The sequence below is a fragment of the Siphateles boraxobius genome, unplaced genomic scaffold (assembly GCF_051911475.1).
Source record: "Siphateles boraxobius isolate OS27281-9 unplaced genomic scaffold, OSU_SipBor_1 76, whole genome shotgun sequence".
NCBI lineage: Eukaryota > Metazoa > Chordata > Actinopteri > Cypriniformes > Leuciscidae > Siphateles > Siphateles boraxobius.
The window spans coordinates 2,495,514-2,512,748 of NW_027509204.1; the positions used below are offsets into that span (position 1 = coordinate 2,495,514).

The following is a 17,235-nucleotide window of genomic DNA, read 5'->3' on the forward strand; positions in this document are numbered from 1 at the left end:
AACAGCGTTACAGAGCGCGTTTCGTCACTACCTTGAAAGAGAAGCCGCAGAAAGCTAGAAGCTAGCCATAAACACCGTGAGTAGTGACTTTTCCCTTGTCAGTGGTGTAAAATATGTAGTTGGATTGTTTCATGTAACTTAATTCTTCTCCCTTGCTGTGTTATGGCTTTGCTATGTGGGGATAAATGAGCTGGTTACGTTCGTGAGACAGCTGATTAGTACTCTTGTCATTGACCGTAAAACAGTTACAGGAATCACCAACCCGTCGATCTTGGAAGCATTTTAAGTCGATCGAGTTTCCAAAAATCAGAGAAAAAAAGCCTATTGTGTGTAGTAAATGGTGTCTAGGGGATGTGAGGCGCGCGCGCTGTTACAATCACGTTATTTTTGCCGCACGCACCTTTGGGCTCATGCGGACGCGTCGAGTTTAAACAAGGCTTTACGCTTTAACCAGCGCGCGCTGATGTTTGCGTTCATGGAACTTCTTGACTGTAGAGAATGTACAGTGAGATAATGTAGAGAACCACTCGTTATACATAAATCAGGTAACAGTTCATGTTTTACTTTAATTACATATATGATTTAGTTTTCATCCAAATAATACGTGCTGAGTGAACGATCAGCAATCAAGAGCAACCAAGAGCATTCAACAGAACTGCGCTCTCTCTCGTCAGTTGACGTTAATAATAAGCTACATGCCTCGTTTTATTGTCTTTGCCATTGACGTCCGACTGAACTACAAACCTTCTACTGATTTCCTTCAAAACTTCCTTCTGTTTAAAGGGATGCGCTCGCCCAGCTCGCGCGTCTGTGCCGCTGCGCGCTCAATCCACTGCGCGGTTTCCTCTGATCAGCGCGCGCACCACAGCTGTGTGTTATATACACACGCTGCCTGGGAGGCCTATCGGTTGTTGGTATCGGAGCATTTTTACATGAGCTCGGTATCGGTGCATCCCTATTTTTAATAATTCAAGCACTTTTCAAGTACCTCTTCAAAAATATGGCTGTTTTCAAGGGTTTTCCAGGACTTAAATTTCAAAAAGTCAAATTCAAGTACTTCAAGCACTTTAAGCACCTTGTACGAACCCTGTTAAATATACTATAGTATGATGTTTTGTCAAAAATAAAGTAGGACCCAATCACGTTATTTTTGCCGCACGCACCTTTGGGCTCATGCGGACGCGTCGAGTTTAAACAAGGCTTTACGCTTTAACCAGCTCAGCCACAGTAACAGCTCATATTAGCCATCTAAACTTTTACTACCCTGTTAGAAAAAATATATAGTTGCATAGTTTCATGTGGTTCTTCTCCCTCGCTGTATTATGGGTTTGCTATGTGGGGAGAAATGTGCTGGTTACGTTCGTGAGACAATCAACTAATTACTATTATTATATTATATATTAAGACCTCACCTGACCTCACCTGACTATGGCTTTGTAAACTTTATCCTTGATGTGGTTTATAATGGACTGTGGTACAGAAACTTGGTTTACTCTGGCTATTCTCTGCCGTCTCAGACGACGATGTTCGTCCCGTTTGAGACACGGTAGCTTCTTCGAAAGGGAGGGGTGAGCAGTGGGCTGAGCCCTTAGTGTAAACTCGCAACCGAACCGCTAGATGTCGCTAAAAGTCACACACTGCACCTTTAAGGATTGGGATATCAAGCAAAATAATATTCGATGATTGCTCGAAAATCGTACCTCTCCCCCCACATGCTTACAGTAAGACGGCGTTCACTTAAATCCTGCTCCGATATTAAATTTCTCTGTATAGGCCTACGTGTTTTAGCCTATATAGTCATTAAAGGAAATGATATAGTTTCATATTTATGTTTAAATAAAATAATTTATTTTTTAACTTCATCTATGTTGATTATATGAAAAGTGAAAAGCATAAGATCATAAGATGCGCAATCTGGAGACAAATGGAGTGGGCAGACATGATTTTGACCACTTCATTAAGTTTGTTTTTGTAGAAAGCTTTTCTTTAAAGTGAATTTCGTTTTGTATTAATTGTATCTTAATTTTAATCAATGTTACATCAACCAATTGTCTGTATTTAATAAATAAATAGTAAATATAGCAGGCAATATAATCAGGACTTCAGGAGCTCCGTGCCGGCGCTTGAACTGGAGCGCGTCTCATAAATGATCCGAAACTCGGCGTATAAGCTACTTGCCTTAAATATCTGAGAAATATAGAAAGCTTGAAATGTGTACTTTAAAACAAAACTATTCAAAACAAAAGAAAACCGACTACTATCTGCTCATGTAATCCGTATGAAATGTGCATTTCTCTCTGGCGCGTACACTACTGCGAAGATCGCGCGTCAGCATCGTCAACTTTATCTTTGCAGCCGACACTGACAAAGAAAACACTTGTTTATTAATAAACAATTGAAATGTCTACTTGATATATTTGACATTCATAATCATTACTTTTGCCGGTTCTTTGTGACATTTTTTATGAATGTGTCACCACCGCTCAATAGTTAATATTGTTCTTTGGTGTTCAGTTTATACAGGTTTTTCAACTGTTATTTAAATAAAAATACTTATTTTTCTATCTCAAAATCGCTATTTTTTTCTAGTTTTTCAATAAGTAGAGTTTATAGTAGAATTTTATGTAGGCCTACACATTTAGGAACAGATATTGGGTTCTGCCCAAAGTCAAGCAACATAAAAGTAACGAGTAACGTAAAAAGTTACTTTCCAAAGGGGGTAACTAGGTAAAGTAATGGATAACTTTTTTAAGAAGTAACGAGTAACGAGCAAACGCTACTTTTTAAAAGTAACTTCCCCAACACTGATGAGGACACAATCAGGACAATACATTCATGAGGACCCAATCAGACAACCACCATCAGGACAACCACCATCAGGACAACACATTCATGAGGACACAATCAGGACAACACATTCATGAGGACCTAATCAAGACAACACACTCATGAGGACCCAATCAGGACAACACACTCATGAGGACCCAATCAGGACAACATACTCATGAGGACACAATCAGGACAACACACTCATGAGGACACAATCAGGACAACACATGCATGAGGACCCAATCAGGACAACACATTCATGAGGACCCAATCAGGACAACACATTCATGAGGACCCAATCAGGACAACACATTCATGAGGACCCAATCAGGACAACACATTCAAGAGGACCCAATCAGGACAACACATTCATGAGGACCCAATCAGGACAACACATTCATGAGGACAAAATCAGGAAAACACATTCATGAGGACCCAATCAGGAAAACACATTCATGAGGACACAATCAGGACAACACACTCATGAGGACCCAATCAGGACAACACACTCATGAGGACCCAATCAGGAAAACACATTCATGAGGACCCAATCAGGAAAACACATTCATGAGGACACAATCAGGACAACACATTCATGAGGACCCAATCAGGAAAACACATTCATGAGGACACAATCAGGACAACACATTCATGAGGACCCAATCAGGAAAACACATTCATGAGGACACAATCAGGAAAACACATTCATGAGGACCCAATCAGGAAAACACATTCATGAGGACAAAATCAGTCAACCACCATCAGGACAACACACTCATGAGGACCCAATCAGGACAACACACTCATGAGGACACAATCAGGACAACACATTCATGAGGACCCAATCAGGACAACACACTCATGAGGACCCAATCAGGACAACACACTCATGAGGACCCAATCAGGACAACACACTCATGGGGACACAATCAGGACAACACACTCATAAGGACACAATCAGGACAACACATTCACGAGGACCCAATCAGGACAACACACTCATGAGGACAAAATCAGTCAACCACCATCAGGACAACACACTCATGAGGACCCAATCAGGACAACACACTCATGAGGACCCAATCAGGACAACACACTCATGGGGACACAATCAGGACAACACACTCATAAGGACACAATCAGGACAACACATTCATGAGGACCCAATCAGGACAACACACTCATGAGGACAAAATCAGTCAACCACCATCAGGACAACACACTCATGAGGACCCAATCAGGACAACACACTCATGATGACCCAATCAGGACAACACATTCATGAGGACACAATCAGGACAACACACTCATGAGGACACAATCAGGACAACACATTCATGAGGACCCAATCAGGGCAACACACTCATGAGGACCCAATCAGGACAACACACTCATGAGGACCCAATCAGGACAACACATTCATGAGGATCCAATCAGGACAACACACTCATGAGGACCCAATCAGGAAAACACATTCATGAGGACACAATCAGGACAACACACTCATGAGGACACAATCAGGACAACCACCATCAGGATAACACACTCATGAGGACACAATCAGGACAACACACTCATGAGGACACAATCAAGATAACACACTCATGAGGACACAATCAGGACAACACATTCATGAGGACACAATCAGGACAACACACTCATGAGGACCCAATCAGGACAACACATTCATGAGGACACAATCAGGACAACACATTCATGAGGACCCAATCAGGGCAACACACTCATGAGGACCCAATATGGACAACACACTCATGAGGACCCAATCAGGACAACACATTCTTGAGGACCCAATCAGGACAATACATTCACGAGGACACAATCAGGACAATACATTCACGAGGACCTAATCAGGACAACACATTCACGAGGACACAATCAGAGAAACACTCATTAGGACCCAATCAGGACAACACATTCACGAGGACACAATCAGAGAAACACACTCATGAGGACACAATCAGAGAAACACACTCATAAGGACACAATCAGGAAAATACATTCATGAGGACACAATCAGGACAACACATTCATGAGGACACAATCAGGACAACACATTCACGAGGACACAATCAGAGAAACACATTCACGAGGACCCAATCAGGACAACACACTCATGAGGACACAATCAGGACAACACACTCATGAGGACCCAATCAGGACAACACACTCATGAGGACACTATCAGGACAACACACTCATGAGGACCCAATCAGGACAACACATTCATGAGGACACAATCAGGACAACACATTCAGGAGGACACAATCAGGACAACACACTCATGAAGACCCAATCAGGACAACACACTCATGAGGACACATTCAGGACAACACATTCATGAGGCCACAATCAGGACAACACACTCATGAGGACACAATCAGGACAACACATTCAGGAGGACACAATCAGGACAACACACTCATGAGGACCCAATCAGGACAACACACTCGTGAGGACCCAATCAGGACAACACACTCATGAGGACCCAATCAGGACAACACACTCATGAGGACCCAATCAGGACAACACATTCATGAGGACACAATCAGAACAACACACTCATGAGGACACAATCAGGACAACACATTCATGAGGACACAATCAGGACAACACACTCATGAGGACACAATCAGGACAACCCATACATGAGGACCCAATCAGGACAACACATTCATGAGGACCCAATCAGGACAACACATTCATGAGGACCCAATCAGGACAACACATGCATGAGGACACAATCAGGACAACACATTCATGAGGACACAATCAGGACAACACACTCATGAGGACACATCAGGACAACACACTCATGAGGACCCAATCAGGACAACCACCATCAGGATAACACACTCATGAGGACACAATCAGGTCAACACACTCATGAGGACACAATCAAGATAACACACTCATGAGGACACAATCAGGACAACACATACATGAGCACACAATCAGGACAACACATTCATGAGGACACAATCAGGACAACACATACATGAGGACACAATCAGGACAACACACTCATGAGGACCCAATCAGGACAACACACTCATGAGGACACAATCAGGACAACACATTCATGAGGACACAATCAGGACAACACATACATGAGGACACAATCAGGACAACACATTCATGAGGACACAATCAGGACAACACATACATGAGGACACAATCAGGACAGCACATTCATGAGGACACAATCAGGACAACACATACATGAGGACACAATCAGGACAATACATTCATGAGGACACCATCAGGACAACACACTCATGAGGACACAATCAGGACAACACATTCATGAGGACACAATCAGGACAACACATACATGAGGACACAATCAGGACAGCACACTCATGAGGACACAATCAGGACAACACATTCATGAGGACACAATCAGAGAAACACATTCATGAGGACAACAGGACTTTTGCTAACATTTTCATATCTATGCCATGGCCAAAAATCTATTCATATGAAGTATAAAATCAATCACACATGTGACATGGACCTTATAGATTGCCTCTTGTATTTTGGCTTTGAGTTTGGCGTGGCCAGTTTTGATTCCTGAAACGAGGATGATATCGCCCTGATGTCCCACTCGCTCCATCTCAGAAATATACGCTGGAGGAGTGTACGCTGACTCTGCAAACCTCAGGACCCTGCAGACACACACACACACACACACACACACACACACACACACACGTCACGCGCAGGTAAGCTTGAACAGAGCGCAGTCGTGTAATGACATAAAATGAATGTAAAATAAGGATGTGAAGGATAGATCCTTCACTTCAATAAATGGTGCTATCTTATGATTGTCTAATGTTTTGTCACAAGGAATGTTTTTTTAAAGATATATCTTTAAGCAGATTACAATCCAGACAGGACAGTATGTTTTCATTTACATATAATAATAATTCATATAAAATGAAAGGATAGTTCACCAAGAATTGATAATTCACAATTTCCCTACTCTTGTGTCGTATCAAACCTTTATGACTTTCTTTGTTCCATAAAAGAAAAGAAAGTGTTTTTTTGTCTACACAAGGGGTGTCAATGAAGTCGCCACTAAATTCCAAAACAGTTCTCACATTCTTTAAAATCTTCTTTTGTGCCGTCTTACAACTTCGGAGAAGTTGAGGATGAATAAATTAATTTATTTTTTATTTTTGGGTGAACTATCCATATAAATATTGTGTTTAGCCCAGCTAAGGGATTAAAAAACACGCTTATAATGAAATCCATATTTGTTTTGTTATGCTTAAGAAAATTACATTTTAAATATTCCAACATGAGGAAATGGGATAAAACAGGACTGCGAAGTAAAAGAAAGCATGATTTGGGGACAGGAAGTGAGCTCTTACTGTAGGGTGTTGTAGGAATCAGGGAAACCTGCCATTTCAGCGTCCTTCACGATAGTCCATTCGAACAGCACACTGGCTAGAGTACTGAAGGTGTTTCCTGAAGACCGAAGGAGGAACACTTTTACCCAGACTGCACATGAATGACACGAGTACAATCCTCCACTGTCAGAGTCATCCTGTGTCTTACATGCGATTCATTAGGCACACACGCACATTTGCACACACACGCAAGGTCTCTCACTCTCTCCCTCTCTGCCGTGCGAGCGCTACACGGTTTGGTGCTCGCGAGCTCTAGATTCCGGGAGATTTGAACTAATTTGTGGGCATCAGGGAGCGCATCGGAGAGCGCATCAGCGCTATCAATATACGGGAGACACCCGGAACTTCAGAGAGACTTGGGATGTCTGCAAGTGTAGTATAGACGAATTGACAAATTAGAGTGTTATTATGATTTCTATGAAATATTAACCACATATTATACCAAACTACGTAAGATTTTGTTTTTAGATATTATATTCTTATAATGATGCTCTTTTCCATCATGATATCAAAACAGGTGCATCACCCAGTCCAAAAAATTACATCAAAATTTATATTAATTTAAGATCTTTTAAGCATGCTTAGCCATAGAATAGGTATAGTCCAGAATACTATAAATGTAAATTTAATTTATCATTATATGTATGAATTACATTTTCAAGTATTTTTAAATAAATGAGTCATAACAAAAACATTATGATACTGTAAGTGTATCACAATTAGTCTTAAATATTTATATAATTTGGACGCTAGACTTAATCTTGTTGTTAATCTTTACACACAGAAAAAATCCCACACATCTTGAATGGCTTGTTAGTTTTGTAATCAACTTGTTCACATCTTTAGCTTAAATGAAATGAATACAAATGATAAGTAGATACTTATATGTTCAGCTTGGAAAGTTTGAGGTTTGACCTGTGGAAAAAACGGTCAAATCTTAATTCCTCCAACAATTTGAAAGCAACAAAAATCATTAATCAGATCAAGACAGATGTATTATTACAATGCACTAGGGGTGTCCCCGACTAAGGATGTTCATAGTCGAATCAGAATCGTAAAGTCTTCCCTATAGTCGACTAATAGTCGAATCGTGTGTGTGGGGTTAGGGAGGGGGCGGGGCTTTAACATTTTAAAGCCGCGATGTACAGAGCATCACACAAAGATATAGAAAAAAATATAGAAAAACATTTCGGATCAATACAACTAAGAAATAACATAAATAACTGCAGAAAGGCCACACTGCAGACAGGATTTGCATTTCACATGCAAATCAAATTAAATCGGCTAAATTGCCTGTGCGAGCAGGGTCTAAGTACCTACAGAGCGCAACATATGCAGCGAAAAATCATCAACAATTAATTTACAGAATTAAATTAGAACAGAATATACCTTTCTAAAAAAAAAAACAAATAAGTCTGAATCAAGTCACAAGATGCAGAACAAATGTGTGCAAAGTGCCTAAAGTGCAGGGGAACATATATTCAAAACACAAGCCACAAATAGTTAAATTAGATTACCCTGAGTGATCAATAAAAAAAAAAAAAAATTAAGATATTATTAAAATTAATAATATAATTATTATTAAAAGCATACTGTATAGCCTACAGAAAAGCAGATGAGCCCAGAATATGAACGCAACGCGTTTAATTAAACGTAATTTTCCTCCCATTGAAAACCGTCATTATAAAGAAAACGCTTTACGTGACTTTCTATAGGAGGAACACGTTGCGTTCATATTCTGGGTTCATCTGCTTATCTGCACATTGTATGGTTTCTTAATGAGGTAGCCTACTTTACATTAATTAAGCCATGTAAAAGGGCCCTAGCGTTTTAAAAGCTGCTTTTTTCACGTTAAGCGTTTTAGAATGTCCAAAGGAAAACCAACTTGTTAACGTTGGCCTGCAGAAGTGTGATCATGGTTTTCCTGATGCTAAATCCAGTCCGGGAAAACATCCTTTCTGATGGTGTGCATCCACTCTTTAGATTTTCTTATCCCAGACATTTTTAAAGATTTAAATCCCTGCCGCCAAAACGCTCCTCTATCGGTCACGTATCGAAAGTGAAACTTAAATCGGTCACGGGGTGTTTGGATTTATTCATGCACGTTAAAAATATTTATTTAAAGCTTCTTCCTTTGCACATTTGTATTTACAGCATTATCATAATAGGCTCCTATATTAACGTAGTGACAGAAAACCCGTAGTTCTATGTGAAATCAGACATTGAGCACCCTTGTAACCTCTGCGAAGATTCGACTGTGACATTGGTAGTCGAATCAGGCTCCTCGTATCGATGCATCGAATCTTCGACTGTTCAGGGTCACCCCTACAATGCACTGCACTCTTCATTTTTTAAAGTCCCCTGTAGTGAAGATCAAGCTTTTAATGTTATTTGTGTCTATGTGGGGTTTTTAATATCCTTTAATACAAACCATGTGTAAAGTCAACACCATTGCTGAGTATTTTCTCCTTAAAGGACAATTCCGGCGCAAAATGAACAAAGGCGTAAATAACACATGGGTACAGAGTCGACCGTTCTCTGGGATGCGTTTTCATGATAATCAAATGTACCCAGAACCTTGAACGCCGTGCTACATGCTGGTCGATAGTCACAGTTCAGCTCACGTAGCTCTGCGTTCGTGGTTCGACTGTTCTCCAAAGATGGCTCCTGCTTGTATACGCGAAGTGAACTGTCTTTATAAAGTATCTTCTTATTAAACTGTCTGTACACTTACAAAGTTCTCAATGCCCTGGTTTGCAGGTAGAGACCCTCATTATGCTAGCGTGTTAGTGTGGGGCTATTTTGAGCCTTGTTAGTGGTATTAACTAGCGATTTTTATTTTTACTTATTCGATGCCCCATACACTAGCGTTATAAGCTAATCTGTGGTTAAACTAAAACTAACGTTAAAACTGGGTACATTCGATTATCATGAAAACGCATCCCAGAGAACGGTCGACTCGGTCTCTAAGCTGAGTGAGTGAGTGGAGGCGGGGCTCATTTGTATATTCATAGAACCGCGTATTCTTAATGAGGCAAGAGTGTAGAGTTACATTCAAACTATTTTAAGGCATGAATCCTTAAAACTCATCTTTGATCACCAACATGACATATTTAAAAACAACAGGACGACTTTAAAAGAAAGTTTTCATTTTATGATAACTTTTTACATATCCTATGTCATTCGAAAGTGAAACAGGAATGGTATAGCACAACAAAATGACATCCTTATAGATGTTAAATTACAATTACCTTATAAAACTGACTACTATAAAGTATTGTTTTTGCTTGGCGATACAAGCTAAAGAAGAAGAAGAGTGAGCTGTGTGCATGAAGACTCACCCTCTGAGTCGAGCGCATGGATCTTCAGCTCCAGTGGAGAATCCTCCAGGTGAAGCTCTCGCGTGGTGGACTCGATCTGGATCTCACTGATAACATCCACTATAGCATCACAGCGCAGCACCTGTCCCGTCACTGAACACAGATCAACACAAGGACTGAGCCAAAGCCAATCTTCACAGGTGGACAATTACTCTGAAACTACATTTGCTAATAATATGGTCAAACAACAAAATAAGTAATATGAAAACAAACTCTTATTTAGGCACTATAAATTGATATCAGTTCATTTCCATTCAGTGTAAGCTGATCGGAGGATTCGTTGCGCAACAGAGCCCAAGCGTCTGATAAATTGTTATTTATACTGTTTTTATTTCTGAATTAAGTTGAATTAGGAGGTCACACACACACACAGCCTCAATCAGAAGTTCTGGAAGCTCATAAATGTACAGTAAGGTTGGAAGAGACTCGTGTGAAATCATACTTTCAGTCAGTTGAGTTTGTGGCAAAACCTTTTACAGTGCTTGTATATTGTTGTCTTTCAATGCATATGATAATTAATACTCAGAAAGTAGAACTTAATGACAAGATTTTATCATGGATAGATGCACTTTTATCATAGATAGATGCACTTTTATGGTCTTCAAGACAGAAACAGGCATTCACTGCCATTATAAAGCTTGGAAGAGCCAGGACAATGTCATATACACCTAGGATGATTCGAGGGTGAGTAAATCATGGGCTAATTTTCCTTTTTGGTTGAACTATCCCTTTAAGCATTTGCCTAATTAAATTCAAACAGTGACTTTTTTTGCCGGGCAGTGTATATAATCATTTTAGATGGTTTGTAATACAGCACCCAGGTCATTTGGACTACTTTTATACATTTACGGTGCTTATACGCATCCTTTCTGAAGCTCAAACGCTCCAGTCTCAGTTCACGCCAATTGTGTGTGAGAGATGGGTTAATAACCGATATAATAGAGCATAGCACATTGTCTGTCATTATCAATCATAAGATTACAAACTAACAAGGAATGACAAAGCTAACCAACAATAAGAAAGCCCCAGTGTGTGTCACTCACAGACGTCTTCAGCGAGGATGATGCTGGTGAGGCGTGAGGGCTGGGTGGAGCGGGCCTGCAGGACGGCCCTCTGAGAGCACTGGCGCTCGTCCACCTCCACCGCCTCCACGCTGGCCACCTCCGGCCGGTTCGAGGACCTGCGGACACACACGCACACAGACATTAATACAGCACCTCCGGCTGGTTCGAGGACCTGTGGACACACACACACACACACACACACACACGCACACAGACATTAATACAGCACCTCCGGCTGGTTCGAGGACCTGCGGACACACACACACACAGACATTAATACAGCACCTCCGGCCGGTTCGAGGACCTGCGGACACACACACACACAGACATTAATACAGCACCTCCGGCTGGTTCGAGGACCTGCGGACACACACACACACACACACACACAGACATTAATACAGCACCTCCGGCCGGTTCGAGGACCTGCGGACACACACACACACACACACAGACATTAATACAGCACCTCCGGCCGGTTCGGGGACCTGCGGACACAAACGCACACACACACACACACACACACACACACACACACACACACACACACACACACACACACACACAGACATTAATACAGCAACCTCCGGCCGGTTCGAGGACCTGCGGACACACACACACACACACACACACACAGACATTAATACAGCACCTCCGGCCGGTTCGAGGACCTGGACACACACACACACACACACACACACACACAGACATTAATACAGCAACCTCCGGCCGGTTCGAGGACCTGCGGACACACACACACACACACACACAGACATTAATACAGCACCTCCGGCCGGTTCGAGGACCTGGACACACACACACACACACACACACAGACATTAAGACAGCACCTCCGGCCGGTTCGAGGACCTGCGGACACACACACACAGACAGACATTAATACAGCACCTCCGGCCGGTTCGAGGACCTGCGGACACACACACACACACAGACATTAATACAGCAACCTCCGGCCGGTTCGAGGACCTGTGGACACACACACACACACACACACACACAGACAGACATTAATACAGCACCTCCGGCCGGTTCGAGGACCTGCGGACACACACAAACACACACACAGACATTAATACAGCACCTCCGGCCGGTTCGAGGACCTGCGGACACACACACACACACACACACACACACACAGACATTAATACAGCACCTCCGGCCGGTTCGAGGACCTGCGGACACACACACACACACACAGACATTAATGCAGCACCTCCGGCCGGTTCGAGGACCTCCGGACACACACACACACACACAAATACAGCACCTCCGGTCGGTTCGAGGGACCTGTGGACACACACACACACATTAATACAGCACCTCTGGCCAGTTCGAGGACCTGCGGACACACACACACACACACAACATTAATACAGCACCTCCGGCCGGTTCGAGGACCTGCGGACACACACACACACACACAACATTAATACAGCACCTCCGGCCGGTTCGAGGACCTGCGGACACACACACACAACATTAATACAGCACCTCCGGCCGGTTCGAGGACCTGAGGACACACACACATTAAACACCAGCTCCGGAGAGGGACCTAGGGTTCTAGAAATGTATGCATTTTGTAATGTAACACACATTTCACCGGTAACACTTTACAATAAGGATCCATGTTAAATGGTCAAGAAGTATTTTCCTTTCAATTGAAACAATGCATATTATCTTAGTTAATTTCAACATTTAGTAATACATTATTAAAATCAAAAGTCGTATCTGTTAATATTATATAATGGACCTGAGCTAACAAGAACTGAATGAACAGTTGTAATTTTATTAACTAACATTAACAAAGTATAATTAATCCTCAAATGGTTGTTTCCTGTTTACACTTCTTGTCTTTGTGGTCTATATGACACCAAACATGTATAGAGCGATTGTGCAAAAAATATACATTTAAATAATACAAATTATATATCATTTTTTTCCCGTTTACTTCTCATCTATACATTTATGCTGTGTTTTGGGGGACATGAAGTACTTTTTTTTTACCTATATACTAAAAAAAATCCTCAACTACACCTTTAGGGTGCATATGAAATATTACATTTTTATGAAAAAAAAAACTTAAATAGGAGTTGTTTCTGGATATTGATATTACATAATTCTGCCATCTGCTGGTTAGATGTTTTTTTTTTTTATGCACATAATATAGTTTTAGCTAGAAAGTGTAATTACCATATACTTCCAGCAGTGGCCCCATAGAGATCCATTCATTTTCTGGCTGTGACTTAAAGGGCACCTATTATGCAAAATTCACTTTTACATGGTGTTGAACATAAATGTGTGTTGGCAGTATGTGAGCAAAACCACCCTAGAATGATAAAAATCCACCCAGTGGTTTTTTTACAATCTCAATAAATCATAAGCACTGTCTCAGAACGAGCTGTTCCAAGATTCGGCTCAGTGTGACGTAGAATTGAGCAAGCGCCACCAACGTGGTTTGATTGACACTGTGGTTTTGGCATAGAGCGGGGTGATCTGTTCAACATCCTCCATTGTTTCAATGACGGTGTTTGTTCTGACGATTTGTGCTGCCTTGTCGAAAATGTCTCCTAAGAAACATAACTTCTGTTGTGGGATGTAATAATGTTCAAAGTAGTTTTCACTTACTTCCGACATCAGAGCCACTGAAAACGCAGTGGATGGATTTTATTTAGGAAGGAAAGGCGCCACTTAAACTTCCAAAATACATTTATGTTTTGTGACTGACTGTTTTGTGAACGAGGGTCAATTCAAAGCAGGTCTTGCTTCAAAGTTAATCCTCAAGTTTTGATCGTTGCCTACTGTTCGCGATCCAACGTCACCTCCAGTAGAAGTAAGAAATAATATGTGACAAAACGCTATTTGTTGTATGGAAGGTTACAAGACGGATGTAACAACAATTTTGATGTCTTGTCTTTACAGAAAACATGCACAGTTTTGAATACAATATCTTTAAAAAATATCTTTATAAACGTGTGGTCACACACTATACAAAAAAGGTTTAAATTATTACACAGACATCCTACGACGACGAAAACAACTTCAGTCGCATTTGTTGTTGAATTGGATGACATCAACTGAAATTACTATTTGCTCAAAAATCATAAAATACACTTACTTCTACTGGAGGTGACGTTGGATCGCGAACAGTAGGCAACGATCCACACTTGAGGATTAACTTTGAAGCAAGACCTGCTTTGAATTGACCCTCGTTCACAAAACAGTCAGTCAGAAAATGATTTGCGCAAACAAACTTATTTTGGAAGTTTAAGTGGAGCCTTTCCTTTGTAAATAAAATCCATCCACTGCGTTTTCAGTGGCTCTGATGTCGGAAGTAAGTGAAAACTACTATGTACATTATTACATCCCACAACAGAACACTTATGTTTCTGAACACCGGCTGTCGTTGAGACAATGGAGGATGGTGAACAGATCACCGAGGGCGGGGTCTATGCCAAAACCACAGTGCCAATCAAACCACGTCGGTGGGGCTTGCTCAATTCTACGTCACATTGAGCCGAATCTTAGAACAGCTCGTTCTGAGACAGTGCTTATGATTTATTGAGATTGTAAAAAAAACACACATTTATGTTCAAACACCATGTAAAAGTCAGTGTTGCATAATAGGTGCCCTTTAACTTTAGAATAAGAAACACATTTTTAAAAAGTAAAAAAAAAAGAATTATAGTCAAGCTTTAGTCGAATAGGAACAAGAGTAAACACACCTGTGCGTCTGTGTGTGTTTGTATGCGCGCACGTGCATGTGTGAGTGTGCATGTGTGAGTGCTTTTCCCATTCATTTTCAATGTGGGTTCACATTGACCCCAAAGACAAGAAGTGTAAACTTTCGTTTTTAAAATACCTTTAGAACAATCGAATCGAGCCCAGTTTGTGTGTGTGTGAATAGATAGATAATGTAGAAAAAGTGACAACATTTTATGCAACTGAGATGAAGGGAACCATGTTTATTAACAACGGAAACGTCGATTGGGATCATAAAGACCCCAAGAACAGATTTTAATACTGTAACAAATATATTGCTCATTGTGAGACAATGTTAGTTAATGCATTAGCTAAACTTATCTAAAGAGACGTGATAATACTTTATTTGTCCCTTTAAAGAGAAATGTGTTTTGGGCAATACAAATGAAGCTGAATAACCATCATCGATAACCATCACACAGCCGTGTCCTTTATTATTAATAATAAACTAAACTTATAAATATATGAAGAAAGAACTGATACAAATCAGTGAGTGAGATAGCTGTGCAAAAAAAGAGTGCAATAATGTTAAAATAAAATGCAACTCTTAATATTTAACATATGACATTTACATATTATTGATTTAAAATATTTACTTATCTACAAAGTACACAAATTGAAAAAGTGAGATTTGAGCAATTATAACAAACATATCACAACAGCACCACGTGCTTGAGCTTTCTGCATTCATCGTTACAGTACCAATACATTAATTGTTATAGTTACTCTTTTAAAAAAAAAGGTCTACTGAACTTTATCATTTGCCATGTCAAAAACATGTTTGATGTTACAACTGGACAAGGTATTCAATATTACACTAGAAATGCATCCGTATATATTACTTTACAAATATACATCTATATGTAATGCACTTACCAGCGATAACATCCTTCAGTTGCTTCCAGTGTAAAATTGATTTTTGTGCTTCTGGCAAGAGGTAATAAAACTTTAGGTATGTTGAGTTTGGCAGCGTTGGTGAAGCTGATGATGAACGCAGATGTGAGGATGAAGACCAGCGCGAGAGCACGAGCGCTCATCATGATCACAGCACTTTATTTCCCGAGATATTTCAAGTTATGGATATTAAACTATTCGTAGTTAGTGTGTGCCGGTTTCTCCAGTAGCCTCCCGCCACATCCCTCACACACACACACACCCCTGAACTGAACTAATGTGACAGCAGTGATGATCTCTCATCCTACACCACGCGCTACACTCCACACAGTCCGCGGCGCGCGAGCTGCACAGTCACTGCTGTTACTTTCATTATTGCTTCTCTCTGAACTCAGTGCTTTAGGTGTGCAAATTAGAACAAAAAACGCGAATATTAAAAATATAAGTCAGTAAAATAGGCAATAACTTTACCGGAGCATGCAAAAAATTATACTTTTTGAATACACATAGACGCCTGGAAATACCCGCCGCACGTTATACTATCGAAGTGGAATGATGCATGCTGGGACTTGAACTCCGTCGTTCTGAAACACAGTGACGAGTTTCCTTAAAGACACAGTGTAGTGATGTGTAGCGATGCTTTCATTATGCCGGGTTGAAGTGGCTTTACAGGATTTTGAGTAGCTAATTAGAAATGTTAAAAACGGGGCACAGCTCTCCTGATTCATTTTAATCACTTCTCATATTAAATAATATATAAAAAATTGAAACAGCAAAGGTCAAAGTGCACTGCTGGACCTTTACTAACACTCACAAACAGACTCTGGAACAGTTGCTGAATACAGGAAGTGACTC

General features: G+C 40.8%; 1 protein-coding gene across 1 annotated transcript in view; it reads right to left on the reverse strand.

The window, feature by feature from the left end:
* nup210 (nucleoporin 210) overlaps nucleotides 1–16,966 on the reverse strand; it is an 87,197-nt gene extending 70,231 nt beyond the window's left edge. The window contains exons 1-5 of the mRNA XM_077217748.1: nucleotides 16,363–16,966; nucleotides 11,686–11,822; nucleotides 10,604–10,735; nucleotides 7,224–7,320; nucleotides 6,365–6,515 (exon numbers count right to left, since the gene is read on the reverse strand). Coding sequence (XP_077073863.1) covers nucleotides 6,365–6,515; nucleotides 7,224–7,320; nucleotides 10,604–10,735; nucleotides 11,686–11,822; nucleotides 16,363–16,526 — 681 coding nt within the window. The 5' untranslated portion in view covers nucleotides 16,527–16,966. The remainder of the gene's footprint in view (nucleotides 1–6,364; nucleotides 6,516–7,223; nucleotides 7,321–10,603; nucleotides 10,736–11,685; nucleotides 11,823–16,362) is intronic.
* Between the last annotated feature and the right edge of the window lie 269 nt (nucleotides 16,967–17,235).